The sequence below is a fragment of the Octopus bimaculoides genome, chromosome 11 (genome assembly GCF_046866305.1).
Source record: "Octopus bimaculoides isolate indiv1 chromosome 11, ASM4686630v1, whole genome shotgun sequence".
In the NCBI taxonomy this organism is placed as follows: Eukaryota; Metazoa; Mollusca; class Cephalopoda; order Octopoda; family Octopodidae; genus Octopus; species Octopus bimaculoides.
The window spans coordinates 38,212,877-38,233,512 of NC_142938.1; the positions used below are offsets into that span (position 1 = coordinate 38,212,877).

The 20,636-nt window shown below is 36.2% G+C and overlaps 2 protein-coding genes and 1 long non-coding RNA gene across 9 annotated transcripts in view; 1 reads left to right on the forward strand and 2 right to left on the reverse strand.

Moving 5' to 3' along the window:
* LOC106869955 (uncharacterized) overlaps positions 1–20,636 on the reverse strand; it is a 130,463-nt gene that overhangs the window by 78,239 nt on the left and 31,588 nt on the right. The window lies entirely within an intron of this gene.
* The window catches only part of LOC128249071 (uncharacterized), a 61,183-nt gene continuing 40,898 nt past the window's right edge, over positions 352–20,636 (forward strand). For all 5 annotated transcript variants that reach the window (XR_016243644.1, XR_016243643.1, XR_016243645.1 and 2 more), the window contains exon 1: positions 352–4,016. This is a non-coding gene — a long non-coding RNA (uncharacterized LOC128249071). The remainder of the gene's footprint in view (positions 4,017–20,636) is intronic.
* On the reverse strand, positions 4,009–10,318 carry LOC149133259 (uncharacterized). Its single transcript, XM_089359822.1, has one exon. The coding sequence runs from the start codon at positions 9,089–9,091 to the stop codon at positions 8,726–8,728; it is 366 nt and encodes a 121-aa protein (XP_089215948.1). The 5' UTR covers positions 9,092–10,318; the 3' UTR covers positions 4,009–8,725.

Consider the following 20,636-nt stretch of genomic DNA (forward strand, 5'->3'; position numbering starts at 1 on the left):
TGCTTTAAGTGTTTGATAGTTTATCATCAAGACAGAGACTTATTCCAATATTTCCATTGCAGCAGCTTTGCTCAGTCAATGTGTAAGAATACATTCCATTCTAATAGCACTTTATGAAGACAGGGACATTGTTCATACATGTTGTTGTTTTCCTTTTAATATTTTATTATTGAGTTGTGGCTATTCTGCTATTGTTGTTGCTTTCTTGATATGTTGGACCAAGGTGGAGGAGTGCTGCTAGGTAACTTGATGTCAGTTGGAAACAATGAAATCTACCACAGTAACTAAGACATTTTAACAATTCCAAAAATACTTCATCAGTGGTGATCTTGGTGTGTAACAAACAGATTCTGCAATATTGTTGGTGACAGAATGAGTGGGAGACGAAAAAAGGGAAATATCTCCAGGAGTTTAAGAGAAAAACAAAAAAAAAGCAAGTCAAATATTCAACGTGGAGTCTCTTTTAGATTAAAATAGATTTTTGATGGTTTTGTCATTTCCTGTCACATCACTCTTTTCTACCTCTCAATACCTCTCTCTCTCTCTCTCTCTTCCTCTCAGTAATTAAGTTATCACACCATTACTAACAAGAGTAATTAGAAATTCAGAAAAATAGAAAATAATTAGAAAAGAAAAAAATATATATATCTTTAAAAGTTAAATAAGGATTTTTCTTTTAATTTAATTTTTTGTAGGGGACAGGACAAACCCCAAAATGGTACTTCCTGTTTATAAACTGAGGCCAGCAGACAATGGACAATTTTGAGTGGTTATATAGGCAGACATTTATTTTTCATAAATTGCAGTCGTTTTATCCATTCTGGTATTTTCAGTGGTGGGAGTCGATGTGACGTAAGAACAACCATAACGACATAATTGAATAATAATAATTTCATTCCTTGTCCAGGTTTTTGTTGTTGTTGTTGTTACTAAAATATAAAAAAAACTCCCAACATCACTTGTAAATCATTATAAAGTTTATGAACACCTATAAAGTAAAATATGCCATAGTATACAGAACTAAAGGTGTGTGTGTGTATGAGAAAGAAAGAGTGCAGCATTATGAAATAACACTGATATATCTCAAGTCAAGCAGGGACCCTCTACATAACTCTTTAACCCACTAGAAATAGCAGCCAAATGTTTCTGAAATTACAGCCCATCATCTTAAATTAAGGACACATTTTATGATGTATTCTTTGATAAACTATATCTGAAATAGGACAGGATGGTCGAGGTTGATCTAGAGCTTAAGAATAAGACTCAGTAAATCATTATAAAGTTTATGATCACCTATAAAGTAAAACATAGTATGATACATAGAAGAAAAGATGTGTGTGTGTGTATGTGTGTGTGTGTGTGTGTGTGTGTGTGTGTGTGAAAAAGCATGCTGTATAATGAGCTGAAGTGGAAGTGAGTTCATGTGTGTGTGCGTGAGAGAGAGGGGGGGAAAAGGGAGAGTCCAGCATTATGAAATAACATTAGATGTATCACAAATTGAGCAGGGACCTGCTACATGGTTCCTTGACATAGAAGAAATAGCAGCCAAATATCTCTGGAATTACATCCCATCATCTTGAAATAGGAAAGACACATTATGATGTAGTCTTAGATACACTATATCTAACAAGGCTGATCTGGGGCTTAAGAATAAGACTGATAGGTATGCAATATTATAAAAGAGCATCGCATAGATCTGTATATGTATGTATTGTAGAACAGCAGATGCACCTATTAAGTTATAGGTGGTGGTGGTGGTGGAAGAGGCATTCTAGTGTAAGTGGGTTACTTAAAAACATTATCAGTAGTTAGCAAACATTATCGGGCATGACCTAAGCAACAAAGAAAATTAAACAAAAGCAACAGGAGGAAATCTATTCTGTCCCCATTTTCCATCTCTAAGTCATGGGACCAACAGTTGACAAACATTTCTTAAAAGTATATCACACAAAACACAGCAGCAAACTTATGTAAGTTTATAAACACAGCAAACAACAACAGCTAATGAAGGAGCCTCCGGATAGTTGCTCAGCTTGCTAGAAACGGGAGCCAAATCACCTTCATATCATATCACGCCCTACAGTCTTAAAAATAAAAATTTTTTTTAAAAATGGAAAACATATTGCTGGATAACTTAGTTAATATACAATGTCTGGAAAAAAAAGACAAGATGGTTATGGCTGGACTACTTTTGATCATAGATCTGCTAAATCAAAGCTGATCAGGGGTGAAAACCAATGACAACCCTACACTGGTTTATAACAATACAAACTATGAATGGAGCCTCTCAAAACTTGACTTGAATCTACCTCAATGCAATAGTTATAACTCACTTGAACCCCTTATTATAACTTAAATGAGCTCCACACTTTGCAAGTTCTCAATTACATCTGAAACAGCAAGCCCACCTTTGCTTTTAAATAATTTCATTTATTACTCTAAATGGAAAATGGACAAGCAGACAAGGAAGCATCTATTTGGTTGCTAAATTTAATAGAAACAGCAGCCAAATATATTGTCTAAAGAAAAGGAAGAACACACTGGACAATAGATATAAAATAATTAGGATGGCCATGGGTGGAAAGCCTCTGATCATAGGTCTGTGCTATCAAAGCCTAAGCAACAACATAAAGACTGGATGACCATGTTAAGAAACTTGTGATCAGAACAATACAAAAGGCACATTAGACTGGGTTTGAACCAATGGCATATTTTCCATGTATTTGATCAGAAATGCCTTCCTGCTCCAGAAGAGGTGAATGTAGGCTACTCAACAACTGCAAGAACAACAACATTAAAATACTAACAGCTGTGACAGTACTAGAATACTGGAATCTAACCAGCACACATTCCAGACTAATAGCACACTAATTAGAGAAAATAAGCAAAAAGTAAATAAATCGACAAAAAAACTACTAATAACTCAACAAATGATTGGAAAAACAAAATTAGAAGTGATTAGTAGACCACAGCAACAAAAACTCCATTTGTTTTTACAGTATGGAATGAGGTGCACTGATGTTAATATAGCAGTTTAACCTTTACAGTTGGTCTTCTACATTTGTGTAGTTGGTACTAGTAGAATCCATCACCTCTGTAAAATACTGACCACAGTACAGCTTTCTGTGATAAATTGTTTTAGTCTGACCAGTGTTCTTCTAACCCTGACCATCTCATTTTCTGCCCTATTATATCAAGATTCAGTTACCAAGTATTTTTCAACTATTTTGAAGAGAATTGGATGAAGTTTGAAGGAGATCTGGCAACTATTTCTAGCAAGTCAAATGATCACACAAAAGCTTCCAGACTGCCCATTTCTGTTACATCCAGAAGTAGAAACTCCAGGTGAACAGTGGAGAGAGTACAACATGCCTAGACTGCCACGTTGCGCCACACACTGCCCTATGGATCACAACCAGACAAAGCTATGGCATATTCAGAGTAATGGATCGCTCCTAGAGGGTCAGCTGATGAAGCCTGTTCAATCTATGTTGATATGGGACTACCAAAAAAAAAAAAAAAAAAAAAATCAACAACTGTCCACATTGTAATTTTATGTGAAAGATAATGGAGAGAAATAAGACGTAATGTTTACACTTTTCCTGGTCAAGTCAAAGTGAAATAAAATGGAATTACTGCCAATAGGAAACAAAAGTAAGTTCTAGACATAAATGGACCAAGAACTGACCACTGATCACCCTAAAACTGTTTGCATCAAATGTGAAGTATATGATTCTGAGGAGAGTAAAGAGTTGAAAAAGGGGTAGGAGTTCTAATATTCATGCCTTTCTATTAAGTGAAATGAAAACTCAAGGAGTATGGTGGCCACTTGAAAGAGTATCGTATTCAACTCATCTACAGCTAATTAGTACTCTCTGATATTCCCAGCAAAGCATCAAGAAATTGTGATAAGTGGATGATTAGAAAGAAAACACTGCTTCTTTCTTTTCTTTCTTTCTTTTTTTTTGTGAATGGAGAAATACTGAAGATTGACAGAGACCCTTCAATACACTGAGGTAAGTTTTAAATATTCAGTTAACAACTGAAATTACCTTATCTATTACCATTGTCAAGGCAGTGAGCTAGCAGAATTGTTAGCATGCCAACCAAAAATACCTAGTGATATTTCATCTATCTTTACATTCTGAGTTCAAATTCTGCCGAGGTTGACTTTGCCTTTCATCCTTTCGGAGTTGATAAAATAAGTACCAGTTGAGCAGTGAGGTCAATGCAATCACCTTAGCCTCCACCCCTATATTTCAGGCCTTGTGCCTACAGTAGAAAGAAGTTTTATTTTTATTAATGAGTTCAAATTCCACCAAGGTTAACTTTGCTTTTCATCCTTTCAGGGTTCATAAAATATCAGTCAAGTACTGGGGGTCAATGTAATCAACTATCCCCTTCCTCCAAATTTCAGGCCTTGTGCCTATAGCAGAAAGGCTTATTATTATTATTATTATTATTATTATTATTATTATTATTATTATTAATTAGATAGCAAGCTGGTAGAATCATTACCACACTGGGCAAAATGTATAGTGTCATTTCATCTGACTTTACATTCTGAGTTCAAATTCCATCAAAATCCACTTTGCCTTTCATCCTTTCAGGGTCGATAAAATAAGTACCAGTTGAGCACTAGGGTCGATGCAATCAACTTACCCACTCCCCCAACATTTTAAAACATGATTATTATTTTCACTATCATTAAAGCAGTAAGTTGGCAGAATCGTTAGCATGCCGGGCAAAATGCTTAGCAGCATTTCGTCTGTCTTCATATTCTGAGTTCAAATTCCACTGAGGTCAGTTTTGCCTTTCATCCATACAGAGTGAATGAAATAAGTACCAGTTATGCACTGGGATCATTATAATCGACTATCCCCTTCCCCATAATTTCAGGCCTTGTGCATTTAGTAGAAATGGTTACTGTTATTATTATTAAAGCATCGAGCTGGAAGAATTGTTATCACACCAGACAAAATTCTTAGTAGCATTACATCCATTTTTATTTTCTGAGTTCAAATTCTGCTGAGGTTGACTTTGCTTTCATCCTTTAGGGTTCAATAGATTAAATACCAGTGAAACACTGAGATCGATATAAACAGTTAGTCTCCTCCCTAAAAATTTGTGCCTTTAGTAGAAAGGATTATCATCATCATCATTATCAAGGATGTAAGTTGGCAGAGTTCTAAGTACATCTTAAAAAATGCTTTGCAGTATTTGTTCTGGCTCTTCACATTCTTAGTTCAAATCCCATTGAGGTCAACCTTGCCTTTCATCCTTCTAGGGTTCATAAAATAAATACCAGTTAAGCACTGCGGTCAAAGTAATCAGCTTAACCCCCTCCCATAAAATTGTTGGTTTTGAGCCAAAACTTAAACCATTATTATTATTGTAATATAACCTATATATAACTGAGTGGCAGAAATGGTTATATGCCAGGCATGTAGTATTCAAATGTATCAATAGTTTTCTTTACAGCTTAATTTTTTCCAACCTCTAATCACTCAAATATCGACTGAAGCCTAGAGCCTGGGTTTATTTGTTACATTTTCTCTTTTTTTTTTTTTATATCCAAGCGTAAGGAGTAGGCAGAGTTACATATGCTTGCACAGAGACATGTCCTCAAAATATTTAGCAGTAAGATTTAGATAAAACTAGAAACTAAGGCTATTGTGAGCTCTATATGATTTAATCGGCAGACTAAGTAGTAGTGCCATGAAAAATGCACTTGTGTCAGTGCCACTGAGATGCACCTATGCTGGTAGCATGTAAAATGCACCCAGAACACTCTGTAAAGTGGTTAGCATTAGGAAGGGCATCCAGCCATAGAAACCATGTCAAAACAGATAATCGGAGCCTGAACAGCTCTCTGGCTGACCAGAGAGTAGATGTTAAACGAAGATGATGACGACAAAAGATCCTGCAGCCAAAACCGATGTGGATGCTCTAAGGCTAATAAAATTCATAAGGTTAATGTTTAATTTGAATATCTATTAAGGTGAAGTCTGTAGGAAAGAGATGAATAGGATTGATGTTTTGAAGATTAAAAATTGGGACTCACGAAAAGAAAGAAAGAAAAAATGTTTTAGAATATTTCCAGGTGATGCCATTAAGTTATACAAAACATTAGAATACTACTGGTTGAAATTTATTTAAAGTTCTCAAAAGAGACATATATAGCAAGATGCAAAGATAACAGATGCAAATATGTTTACAGATCTTGAGCACTAAATATTAATTGTAAATGTTCCATGTCATTTTGTTGTGAACAGAAGCAAAGTCATATAGGTTCTTCTAGAAGTACTACCCGTAGTAGTGGTGGTGGTGGTGGTGGTGATAGTAAGATTTAACCCAGAAGAAGAGAATCATCTCTAACACACCAGTCAAAGGATAAGCATCATCACCTTATGAACAAAATTGTGTAAGAGTACTAGTGAGTTGGTCTTTTTTAATTTTAATTTTCAAAAGTTGCAGTAGAAGAGAGAGACAGAGAAGAGGCAAGGAAAGAGAGAGAGAGTGTGTGTGTGTAGGAAGAGTAAGTGAGACATGAGGAGAAAGAGACTATCAAGTAAATACACTTATAAACTTGGCAAACATACTTGAAGTGAAGGAGAGTGAAAGAGAGAAAGACAGAGATTAGATAATAAAGCTGACAGCATTAGAAAACATTATATATATATCTATATATATATATATATATATGAACTTGTTCTCTCACTTAACTGCTTCTCATTCGCGGGTGAGTTTTACCAGCATGTCTTGGGAGTGGCCATGGGAACGAGAATGAGCCCCAACTATGTGAACCTGTTCGCATACGTTGCTACGTTGAGGCCCAAATATTCTCCAGTTTCACTGGTCCCACTCCTGAACTATACGGTCACTATATTGATGACTGTATTGGTGCGACCTCACTCTCCAGCGAACATCTAGACTCCTTCCTCTCTTTTGTCAAATCTTACCATCCTGCCCTCCACTTCTCCTGCACTATCTCTGACACCTCTGTCTCCTTTCTTGACATTTCAGTCAGCATTCATCACTCCACTCTCACCACCTCCATCCACTACAAACACACAGACTCACACTCATACCTCAACTTCTCCTCCTCCCACCCTAAACACACCAAGCTCTCCATCCCCTATTCCCAATTCCTCTATCTACACAGGGTCTACAGTGACAACCATGACTTTGAGACTCAATCTCAACTCATGGCTCATCACTTCATCCTACGCGGATATCCCCTCACCACTATCCACACTACCCTTGCCAGAGCACATTCCATGGACCGTTTATCTCCTCTCTTCCCCAACCCCTGCACCCGTCCTGCCGTCACCTGTCTCCTGTTTCCCCTCACCTACCACCCCACCATCTCTACACATCCCATCCCACCCCCACCTCATCCCTTAGACCCCACGCTTGCTTCCCCCACACCCCAACACCACCACACCACACTGCACACACTAGCATTGACCACTTCCCAGCACACACCAGGGCACACACTAGCACTGACCACTTCCCAGCACCTACACCATCATCCACATACCTACATATGCACACACATCAATGTCACCAGCCCCCTTCCACATGCACATACACACTCACACACACACATGCATGTGCACCTTCATTTTGGGATCACCACTACTTTATTATGTCCCCTTCTTCCTAGCTCTCCTGTGTGACCCCTCTGTCCAGCATTCGCCATGATAGATCACTAGCCACTAAACCTTTTTCTATTTTCTCTCTCTGTTTATTTCTCTGTTCCTTTCTGTTGAAGAGCATAGGCTTGAAATGTAGAAGACATTCTCACTTCCTGAGCGTTAAACTCACACATCTGTTTGTTGTTTACATACCCGTCTTCGTCTTTTGCTTTTTTGTAAATTCTCACTATATATATATATATATATATATCGTTTTTTTTTTAAAAAAAAAAACAATATATATAGTGAGAATTTACAAAAAAAAAAGACGAAGACTGGTGTGTAAACAACAAACAGATAATCCACATAATAAGACAAAGACATACTTTAACACATTTTTAATAATCAGTTACAACTATTTATGTACCATGTCTGCTTTCAACGCCAGTTTATGTAAAAGCTCAAAGTGAAAATTTACATAATATTTACAGTTTTATACATTAGAGTAGCACTTCAGACTTGTCTCGAAGGTGTGTTCTTATATTGTCTGTCTGTCTCTCATATATACACAGGCATACATATATACAGGCATACCTCACTCAACTTTGTTAATTGGTTCCAGGAAACATGTCTTAAGTCAAATTAACTTGTCTCTAGGCTAGGCTAGACTGAATTTACTTGCCTTTAGGCTAAACCAATAGTAACCATTCCCAATTCTGTACTTTATTTATGAATGAATTTTCAATAATATATGGTTAATAAAAACCTATTTTAAGCTTACAAACAATTTTTATTTTTTAACACAGTACAGTAAGAAAAAAAGCAATCTAAATTTATGAATACAATTCAGCAATGTTTACCGTACATCGCGGATACTTTATTTATGAATGTAGTTTGCAATAAGACATCGTAAAATAGAAGCCTTTTTTAAACTTAAAAAACAAATTCAGTAATTATTATCATTTTGTAATAGTAAAAAAAAAATAAATTATTTAAAATTTACCAATACGTACATACAGTTTGATGGTTTGCATCACAGATGTAGATGGCTGTGGATTGTCAACATCAACAGCTGACTCTGGCTGTTATTCTGGTTCGGTGCACTTAAAAAACCTGTTTAGAGTTCCTTGAACTGTCTTCTTTTCTCCAAGGATTACATTATAAGGAGCAAAAGCTTCGTGACAAGCTCCCATAATCTTGGAAAAGCGTTGAGCATTTGGGTCCATATCCTTGAACATAGAAAGACCTTTTTTGATATATGCAAATGCTTGCTGCATTTTCTTAATGGTGAAGTGACGTGGGCTAGATTCAACTTCCTCTTCTTTATTTTGCTGCTCATGAAGCTCTATCAAATACTCGTTCATCAGGGGCTGCTTGTCTTTTTCAAATAAATTCATGAAATCTTCCTCTTCCAAATCTATTTCCAGTTCTTTGCTCGTAGTCACCAACATTTTGTTGATGGCAACATTATCAAACCCCTTAAAATCATTCACAAATTGTAGGCATATCTTCTTTCATACACCACTCATAGCCGTGCACTGTACATCATTCCACGCTGCAGCTATGTTCTGTACAGCCTTGTAGACAACATATCTCTTCCAAAAGTCATGAAGTGTGATGGACTCATCAAGATCAGTTGCAGCTATTGCTTGCCGCAGCATACATTTCATATAGTAACGCTTGAAGGTAGCAATTATTCCCGGATCCATTGGCTGCAGAAGAGATGGTGGTGTTCGGAGGGAGGCATACTACGATTAATGTTGGGATCAAAATCTACTATGTTTTGCAGGTGGCCAGGAGTATTATATAAGATAGGTAAAATCTTAAAAGGAATTCCTTTTTCCTTACAGTACTTCTCTACTGCTGGGATAAAATGATTGAAGAACCAATCTTCAAAAACAACAACAGTAACTCATGCTTTTGAATTAGCCATCCATATAACAGGGAGAGATGCCTAGGGTATGTTCTTCAGTGTACGGAGGTTGCATGCATGATACACAACTTAAAATCTCCTGCACTGTTACCTCCCAACATAATGGTCATATCTTCTTTTGAGACCTTGTAGCCTGTATAGTTTTTTTTTCTCCTTTTCGGAAATGAACGAATGGTCTGGCAATTTTTTCCAATACAATCCAGTTTTGTCTATATTAAAAATCTGTTCAGGAACAAACCTGTTTTCTTTGATGATTTTCTTTAATGCATTAGGAAATTCCACTGCTGCTTGTTCATCAGCTAATGCACTTTCACCTTGCTTCTTAATGGGGTGATAACTTCGCTCCTTAAAGTTCATGAACCATTCCTTGACTTACCTTGAACTCTATATCTTTCTCATCTGGATATTTTTTCTTCAGGTCCTCAAACAAAGACAACACTTTCTCTTGAATGATTTCTTGACTAATAGTAGCATGCTGACAATTCAACTTAACAATCCAAAGAGAAAGAAGACTTTCCATTTCTTCAAAGATCTTGCCTCTTTTCTTATTGATGACAGTGTTCTTCATCCCTGGGGCTTCAGATTGGATATGTGCTAGAATCTTGTCCATATTGTGTACAATCATTGATAGAGTTGTCTGACTCATCCCAAAAGATCATACAATTGCTACCACATTTTCACCTTCTTCACGGTGTTTTATCACAGACAGTTTATCTTCCAGCATTATAGCATGACACTTAGCACTTTCACTATGAATTTTCTTAGAAACCATAGGGGCAAAAAATAAAGTTACAAATGAATGAGAATGAGAAAGTAGCCAATAAACAGACATAAACAAATCTGAATTCAAAACAATCGTGTGAATCATGAGTGACGACGACGCCTACTGGTAGATATTGGAACTACTGTGCAATATGGGCTCCGAAAGACGATAAATAAGACGACACAGCTGATTTCATTATTTTGTTCACTAAGCTACACTACTTTATGGTGTGTATCTTAAACATTTACTGTAAATATTCTAATATGATTTTATATGCTTTTATTCTTATTTATTGTAGAGTAACATGATTTTATGTGCTTTTAACAGTTTTCTGGTGATTTTACAAATCCAATATTTGTGGCAGACAGACGTAAAGTCAAGTAAAATGACTTAACTTGATTTTTATTTTTCCATATATTACTTTTGAAAACCAATGTATAATCAAAAGCGACAAAGTCGAGGTATGCCTGTATGTATATGTATGTGTGTGTATATATATATATATATATATATATATATATATATATATAAAAATATGTGACACTTATTCAGTAGCCATGATAAAACTCCGAGTCTCGGATGCCAGGGTGGGAGCCCACGCCAACATCTCTTCAGTTATCCGGCCAATTGAAAATTCCTGTGAAAAATGATCGTTAAAAAACGAAGGGAAATTTTTTAACGGTCATTTTTCACAGGAATTTTCAATTGGCCGGATAACTGAAGAGATGTTGGCGTGGGCTCCCACCCTGGCATCGGGAACTCGGAGTTTTATCATGGCTACTGAATAAGTGTCACATATTTTTACAGATAAATTCCTCTATTTGCATAATATCGAGGTCTCTTTCTTTCTTTTGTTGTCCTTCCTGTCAAATATATATATATGTATATATATATATATATATATAAAGAGAGAGATATAAACTTTTTAAGTATGGGGTTGAGAGGACCCTTTAGTCTTATCAAAGTATGACAACTTCTCTAGAGCTGACACCAGGAAAAAATGCACTCAGCAAGTGATTCGTGTTAGCTATGGCATCCAGCTGTAGAAACCAAATCAAAACTGAAATATGCAACCAAATATGACTTGGTAGCATAATGCATGCTCTCACTAATAATTTTAGATACCTGTGTAGTCATGAGCAGGTATAGAAACTTTGTCATCTATCCTGCCTTTGATTCAGAACATCAAGAATGTGACAGCTGGAAAGAGAGAGAGGGCTGCACCAGCACTTGGTTAGAACAATATCAAATGAAGTGTCTTGCTCAAGCTCACAATATGCTGCCTGGTTCAGAAATCATAAAACCAACACCCCTAACTACAAGACAATGTACATTCACTGCACACAGCTGATTTTAGGCTGAAATTACTGAAGGTATTAATAAGGTTTTCTTAATGTATCTAAAGTGCCGTGTCATATTGGTGTATAACCTATTCATCATCTCTGTAACTCATAATCTATATATGTAAATTTCTTATTCAGTACCTCAGTGCAGTCCTATGAGACTATGTAATCACGTACCTCAATACTATCATACTATCACATACTTACATCAAGAGTACCTGTTGGACACCACTTTTTGACTGGGCAATATCTTTGTAAATATATATATATATATAAACCCAGAGATTTCCTAACATGTACAGTAATCCTTCGACTATTGCGAGTGTTACTTCCCAAACCCCCACCACCACTACCATGGGTGAAAATCTGCAAAGTAGAAACAGTACTGTACTGTATTTTTTTGTATTGTCTTCATAATTTTTATATATTTATTTTATTATAAATGCAAAGCAACACTCGGGAGGAATTGATGTAAGATTAAATAATAAACTGTGATAGGTGAACTGCGATATGGTGAAGGATTACTGTATAACAAACATCATCATCTAGTGTGTATAAATATATATTTATAATGTTGCTATATATCTAAGTAAGTTCTAAGAGACTAAGGAGTAGGGTATTTAGAAGGATAGAATTCCACAATATCTTAAGAGTTATTTTTATTATATATGTTAATAAACCAGCAAATAACTGTGTTGCTATTTCCTAATCATTGGCGATTGGTTGTTTCTCTGATATTAAAGTTATTCTTGCTACACACATAGCTGACAGCATGGTTGTCTGGATATAGAATATGCTTCATAACAACAAGGTCATTGAGTTGTGTAGTACTGAATGTCACTTTGGGCAAATATCTTTTATTATAGCCTTCTGAATGAAATTGTTAAAAAGAAACTCTATGGAAGCCAGTCGCGTGTGTGTATTCTTAAAAACTCATTGAAATACCAGCAGTGGAATGGAACTCATCACCCAAGAGTAGATAGTACAATTCCTTGTCTACTCAGTCACTGTGAACTGAAAAGACTAAACAAACAAGACCAGCAGCAAACATATTTCATTGAAACACAATTACTTAGGGTCACAAGATGCAACATTAGTGCAACTATAGAAGAATTACACTAGGCGTATATTTATTACTGAGACCCCTACACATCTACACACAAACTCACATACACGTAACAATTGTGTGTGCAACAGCCACCATGTGACATCAAGCATTATTATTATTTTCAATTGTTCAACAGTAGTCAGCTGTAGCAGCACTCATGAAGTAAGGTCTATGATCTGCTGAGACATCTCAGAATACACAGTAAATAGATTTTCTTAGGCAGGTGATCTAATTAATACCAGAGTTGGCTGCAGTAAATTTTTTTCTAAAAAAAGGCATAATTACTAGAATAAGAAAGAGGTAAAAGAAGCTGAAAGGGTCCTGTTTCCTCTTTTCTTATCTCTTACTTATTTCAGTCATTAGACTGTAGCTATGCTGTGGCACTGCCTTGAAGAATTTTTAGACAATTGAATTAATCCTCAGTACTTTTTTTAAGCCTGGTACTTATTCTATTGGTCTCTTTTGCCAAACTGCTAAGTTATGGAGATATAAGTACGCCAACATTGGTTGTTATGCCGTAATGAGGGACAAACACATACTCACTTTCTCTCTCTCTCTCTCACATACACACACACACACACATGCGCACACGCAATAGGCTTCTTTCAGTTTCTGTCTACCAAATCCACTCACAAGGCTTTAGTCAGCCTGAGACTACAGTAGAAGACACTTGGCCAAGGTACCATGTAGTGGGACTGAACCAGGAACCATGCAGGGAAACAAGCTTCTTACCACACAGCCACATCTGTGCCTCTGTTGATAAAAATTCATTTCTTTGTATGTGTGACAAGCTGAGTGTGTATGAGATGTGTGCAAGAAAGTGTGAAGATATATGTTAGTGAAACATTGGAAGTGAATGCAGATCTGAAATGGCTGGCAAAGAAATTTGTTGGATGTGAAATGTTAACCTATATGAAAAGTGAAGTACAATAAAGTTGGGTATTAAAGACAGTAGTTGATATTGGTGACTGGGCTGGTATGGAAATGTGATGTTAAGGAAAATGAGCTGAGGCAGGTTGAAAAATTAATCCTTTGAGTTCTGTTACTAAAAGCTTGTGAAAAATAGCATAAGAAGTGGTAAGATAAGACTTGAGGAAGTCAGGTCTTTCAGCTATGACAAAAGACTGATGTACAATATGTTGTACAGAAGAGCTCACCATCTCTTACTACAATGGAAGAACATATAATATGATGATCATCATAAGTATGAAGATGATATGATGCTGATAATTCACACCTGTAGCAGCCATCTGTAACTTGAAATGAATGTGAGACAACAGACCTCATTAGTACACTAAAGCAGGTGATAGAGGAGACAGAAATGAAGAAGCTGAGTGTTGTTAAATTAGTCAAAGCAGTGAAACAAGTTAACAAGACATCAAACTGTCACCAACAGGTTTCACAGAAACTGGAATCACTAGGGAAGGGAGGTTGTTAGGTTGAAGAAAAGCAAACAGTTCAAGAACAGACTTGATAAATATTGAAAGAACATGAAATTTGAAAGACACTATTAATTTGAAGAGATGGGCATATTATAAATACATTTTACGTTGTAAAGTGATGTAAGAAGTAAAGTAGAAGTCGGTGATAATGGTAAACTGCAGCAAAATTATCAAAGATAACCCTGGTGGTAAAGAACAAGTGTTACTGGCATCCTGTAGCTAGGCTGGTTACCACCTAGTGGTGACAGATAGTAACTAATGTCAACTAAGAAAGGAAATTTAAGTCTGTGGATGGTAGAAGTGTGTAATGCAAGAATGCAAAGACAAAGATGATGATGTCAATAATAAAGAAAACAGTAACACTAATAAAAATGATACATTTTCCCAATGAAACAGAACAATAGACTATACATGTAAATAAACATATATATACATTATTTATATATATTGGTTCATCCCATAAATAATGCAGTTTTTTCAATTGCATGAGCTAAAAGTCGGAAGAGGATGGGATAAACTACCAGTATCAACTTGCTATAAAAGCAGGTAGTAAATTTACTTTATGCTTACTCTTAGTGCAAGTTTTGAAGAGTGCAGTTCTATTTTAACAGTTATTTTTTTCAAAGCTATAATGGAAGTGACAAAAGAGCATATTCAGCATATTTTGCATTATAAGTTCAATAAAGGTAACAACGCAACAGAAAGTGTGAGGAATATTAATGCAGTAAATGGGGATCGGACAATAAGTGTAAGCCAGTGTCAACGGTGGTTCCAGAAATTCCAAGTCAGAAACTACAGCCTAGAAGACAAGCCTCGTCCTGGAAGATCTGTAGAGCTTGACAAGGACGTCCTGCAAATCCATTGCAACTGTTGAGGAACTAGCAGAGAAGCTTTAATTTGGTCATTCAACCATTCTTCAACACCTGCATGCCATCAGAAAAGTTAGCATATTGGGTCAATGGATTCCTCACAAACTTTCCAAGTCTAATCACATGCAGAGAGTGAATGTGTGCTCTTCTTTGCTGTCACGTCTCACAAATGAACCTTTTTTGGACCGATGAGAAATGGGTTCTCTATAAAAATGTCAAGCGCTGAAGACAGTAAGAAGGGAAAGGAGAAACACCAGCACCTCAGGCTAAAGAAGGCCTTCACCCATGTAAGGTGTTGTTATCTGTTTGGTGGGATATGAAAGGTTTAGTCCACTTTGAACTTTTAAACCCAAACCAAATGATAACAAAGATCTACTACAAGCAGCTTGAGCGACGTAAGTCAGCACTAGGAGAAAAATGACCATCCTTGGTGTTCTTCCATCAGGATAATGCTCGGCCACATAACATACAGTGAGGATGACATTCCAAAGGCTGCAGCAGTTTGAATTGGAAATGATGCCCTACCCACCATATTCACCAGACATTGCCCCATCTGATTACCATTTATTCTGCAGTCTACAAAACCATTTGGATAGAAAAAATATGAATTCTGTAGATGAGGTCAGAACAGTACTGGAGGAGTATTTTTCTTCATGGATAAGTGAATTTTGCAAGTCTGCCAGATAGATGGAAGAGCATTGTAGAAAACAAAGGAGGGTATATTTTAGATTAAAAAAGAACTTTGTTTAACTTAATTTTGAAAAATAAAAGAAGTATAAGAAAACCACATCATTTATGGGATGACCAATAGTTTACACTGATAGATATTCCCATTGTCAGTTATCTCCAATGAGGTGCCTAAGATTCTAGCACCTATCCATATAGTAATATCTTAAAGCTATCAGCAAACACAACATTCAGGAATTATGATTATGAATAACAGAAAGAATTGTGAACAGGAATACAAAATTTTAAAAAACTAGATTGCTGTAGTGCTGAACTCAAAAGAAAACCTCTGCAAGAAAGTAACATCATATCATTCAGTTCTTTTATCCACACTGACCAAAAAAACACTCCGCATATTTGTGTGGAATCAAAAGAATCCAAAGTAGAGAGAAATAATACAAAACAAGCGCAATACATATTTACTCTATCAAAAGTGAAGAATATTTATTTCGTTAGGAGTTTTGGATGGGTCTCTTAAAATATCAGGATTTGACATGTGTTCACACATACACACACACACATGTATATATATATACATATACCGTAAAAACCCATGTAATTTACAAATTTCTTTTCACAAAAACAAAAACAAACTTTAGTGGGTGTGTAAATTACATAAGGAATCTTTTTAGAAATTTTTTTTTTTGTTGAAAAATGATTCATACCGGAAGTTGACTCATTTAATGTCAGAATAGATTTTTACAAAAAATATGATGAAGTTGACTTTTATTTATGCTGGACAGTATAATGCTTACTTTTTCTGTATAAATTTACTAAAACCATTAAATGGTTAACTACTTTTTGAAGTTTGACGTTCATGCTGGTAATCACACTCCGGGCCATATTTTACATTGCTTGGAGTTTCTACCTATTGTAATGGAGTCCAGCAATTTCTTTAAATAGATCAGTTTTTCTCTGCTTAAGAAGTCTAGCTTGCATTTTCCTCCAGGAAGCTATTGCTCACTTTCTCCACATTAGGGCATTAGGACAATGAAATTCATCACTGCTACCAGCTCTTACTGCATCTAACACCAACAACATCATAATTCATCCTTGTGCATGTAAACTCACCAAGTGAATATGATTTAGAGTTCCTACAGAAACCTTCATTTACCTTATATGATGTTCAATGTCATTTCACATTCATGTTGAATTATGCAGCAATCTTATGTTCTTTATGTTCTCTTCCTAGAACATTTGTAACGTATGTATTACCAGTTCTTTTGGTATAGTAGATTTTTGCTTTTCCTGTTTATGTCTCCTCACAGACGTGTATATTCTAACAAGTTGCTTCTTAAATTTCGCACTTCTCTTGTTCAATAAACATTGAGTTAAACTTGCAAAGCTGTTTATTTTCTCCTTTTGATTTTTAATGTTTATTTTAGCAAGTTACCAAACTGTCAGTTTGGTCTCCTGGCTAAAATGGTAATGACAAATTTTTAAGTTTGCTTGACATTTTATAAGTGTGAAAGGGATTAAAATTTTGATACTCTGCATCAAAGGTTCCGACAAGAATAGGTAGAAAATCAGAGCTTGAAACAAGAAGACACTTTCAACCAATCAGAATTCTGTTTACATAATCAGTTTGATCAGTCACATTCTTCTGTCGGTTGAGTAAAGTGTCATCCAAGCTGATGTTTATTGGTAATTAAACTTATTTTGCAACACTTGTGCGTATTTATCAGCTTTGTTTTTGTTGATAAGAATTATCAACAACTTTTCCTGTAATTGTGATTTGAGAAGACATACAGAAGTATGCTAAAGCTCTGACATAATCTCTTGTGGGCAAGAAATGTAAAATAAAGTTTATAATAAATAACACAAACACTTCATAATTTAATAGCTTTCAATGCGATACCTGTTAAACAGAAATTATTTTTATTTGATGAAAATTTTTAAAAATCTAATCATAAGTCAGTGAAAACCATTTCCCTCGGGCCACATCAGCAATTCTGAAAACTTTTGCATGCAAATTTTACATGAGTAAAAGCTTTTTTTAACAATTTTTATCCTGAAAATCTCCTGCATAAATTACACAGGAGCACAAATTACATGGGTTTTTACGGTATATGTAAATAAACACACACACATGTGTCAATGAGTATATTTCAGCTATTTTTGCATTCATTTTCTATGTTTTCATGGGTTGGACGAATAAGTTAGTTGGGGCATTATTTTACAGCTGGATGCACTTCCCGACACTAAACCTTACCAGGCTTTCAAGTAAAGGAAATATTATTCCACACAGCTCTGAAGGCATGAAATGACAAGATAATTTGTTGACAAGAAAAACTACACACACATGTATAGGTGTGTGTGTGTGTACTTGTGGTTGACTGGCAGAATATAAAGGGTAAAGACCCCCTCTGGTCATGTATGACCATGGGACTGCACCTAGAAAGTTACTCTCCAAGGCACAAGTTCAGACAAGGTTGTTTATGGAAGACCAGCAGTCACCCATGCACATCCTCTCCATGCCACTGATGTTATCCAAGGGAAAGGCAAAGGTTGATCCAGCTTGGCATCAGTGACAACACAACTCATTTCTACAGCTGCAGTGAACTGGAGCAATCTATATATATAAAACAAAGGATGTCTCTGTGTGTCTCATCATCATCATCATCGTTTAACGTCCACTTTCCATGCTAGCATGGGTTGGACGACTTGACTGAGGACTGGTGAAACCGGATGGCAACACCAGGCTCCAATCTAAATTTGGCAGAGTTTCTACAGCTGGATGCCCTTCCTAACGCCAACCACTCCTGTGTGTGTATAATATTCATACATTTCTACAGTTTCCAACCAATTTTCTCTAAACTTTACACACACATTACTTATGTGCCAAGGATGGTGAAATAACTGAAACAAGTAAAAGAATAAAAAGCTATACCATTTTAATCCCAAGCAATGCTGGGTTGTCTCTGCTAGTGTAAAATAAAGTATCTTACTCAAGAACCCAACACACAGCCCAGTCCAGGAATTGAACCCACTACCTCATGATTGTGAGCCCGACACTATGCACTGAGCCATGCACCTTCATCATTATCATCATCATTGTTTAACGTCCGCTTTCCATGCTAGCATGGGTTGGACAATTTGACTGAGGACTGGCAAACCAGAAGGCTGCACCAGGCTCCAATCTGATCTGGCAGAGTTTCTACAGATGGATGCCCTTCCTAACGCCAACCACTCCGAGAGTGTAGTGGGTGCTTTTATGTGCCACCAGCACAAGGGCCAGTCACACGGTACCGGCAACGGCCTTGCTCAAAAGGTGTTTTTTACATGCCACCTGCACGGGAGCCAGTCCAGCGGCACTGGCAATGACCTCGCTCAAATGATTTTCTAACGTGCCACCAACACAAATGCTAGAAGGCGACAACAAAACAATACCTACAACCTGCATACACTACACCATCTTTATGCGCTATAAGATCGATAAACTTGGGTAGGAGGGGATGGCATTAGGCCCTTAAAAGTGTTCGCGGGAGACAACCAAGGATGACAGAGGATAAGAAATTCCAGTACTAGTGGAGGGGTGGGGGCGGGTATACTGCAAGCCAGCCACTTCTGCACTTTTATACTATGGTAGACAAATTTAGACAGATTTAGAGAGAGAGAGAGAGAGAGAATGAGTTAAAGGAACGATAAACTTGAATAAAGTAAAGAAAATAAGTAAATAAAGCGTGGCGATTAAAAGGAATGCATGAATTTAAGACAAACGGGAAAACAAATCAAACGAGCGATGTTTACATGGTAAAGAAATAGATAGATAATAAAGAACGGACAGGGGGTCCTTCACAATATATATATATATATATATATATATTTATTCTAAGAAACCTTGGATTATTTGTTCTGAGTTCTAATCCTACTGTGGCTTACATGACTAGATCTAACTTGTTGCCCAATTTAACTCCACCACATGGCCCTTTGATGCTTTCTCGGCACTCTGTTGCAAGCACTTGAGCCAGGTTTCCTTCAGTTGGAGGATATATTCCCCACTCCCTCCTGTGAGTCTCAGAGATCCCAAAAGAAGTCACAGGCTCTACCTTGCTTCTAAAATAATATAAATACACAATAATCTTAAAAGTCTAAATTGAAATATAGTGAAAAAGAATATGTAAAAATAACTAAAAAGTACCAGAAACCTGTATACGTTTATAAACAGAAAATATTTACATTGATAAATTAGAGTTCATATCAATAAATTAAAAAAGATACATTATATATACATATATGTATATATAACATCAACAGGCAACAGGATATATATATTTCCCCATATACATTTTTCTATGTGTGTGTGTGTGTATAAAGAGAGAAAGAGAAAGAGAACCACTTCTCAGCTATGTGGTTTTGAGTTCAGTCACACTGTATGGCACTTTGGAGATTAGTAAAATCCCAGGCTGATGAAAGGCTATTGAGCGGATTTGGCAGAGAAACTGAAAAATAAGCCATCATACTAACCGTGTGTGTGTTTAGCTCTGTTGCTTGCTTATATTTTTCCTGACAAAGAATTACCTACTCACTTCAAAGCCATGTGAAATAAGAGATCTCTTACTCAAAAGGCAGGTACTGTTTAGTGTCAGGAAATGTATCTGGCTACAACAGATTGCCACAACAACAAATTCATCTAGCCCATGCTAGCATAGAAAAACAGATGCTAAACAATATATATATATTATATATATATACAAGGTGGTCCAAAAGTCATGCACCAAAGCATTTGACATTTTATATATATTACATTCTTATTATCAATTTTGTTCATCATGTACAAGTACATGTGCATTCATTATTATTTCATTTATT

Excerpts from the sequence above, each read along its gene's own strand:
- LOC149133259 (XM_089359822.1), bottom strand. The coding sequence starts at position 9,091 with ATGTTGGTGACTACGAGCAAAGAACTGGAAATAGATTTGGAAGAGGAA.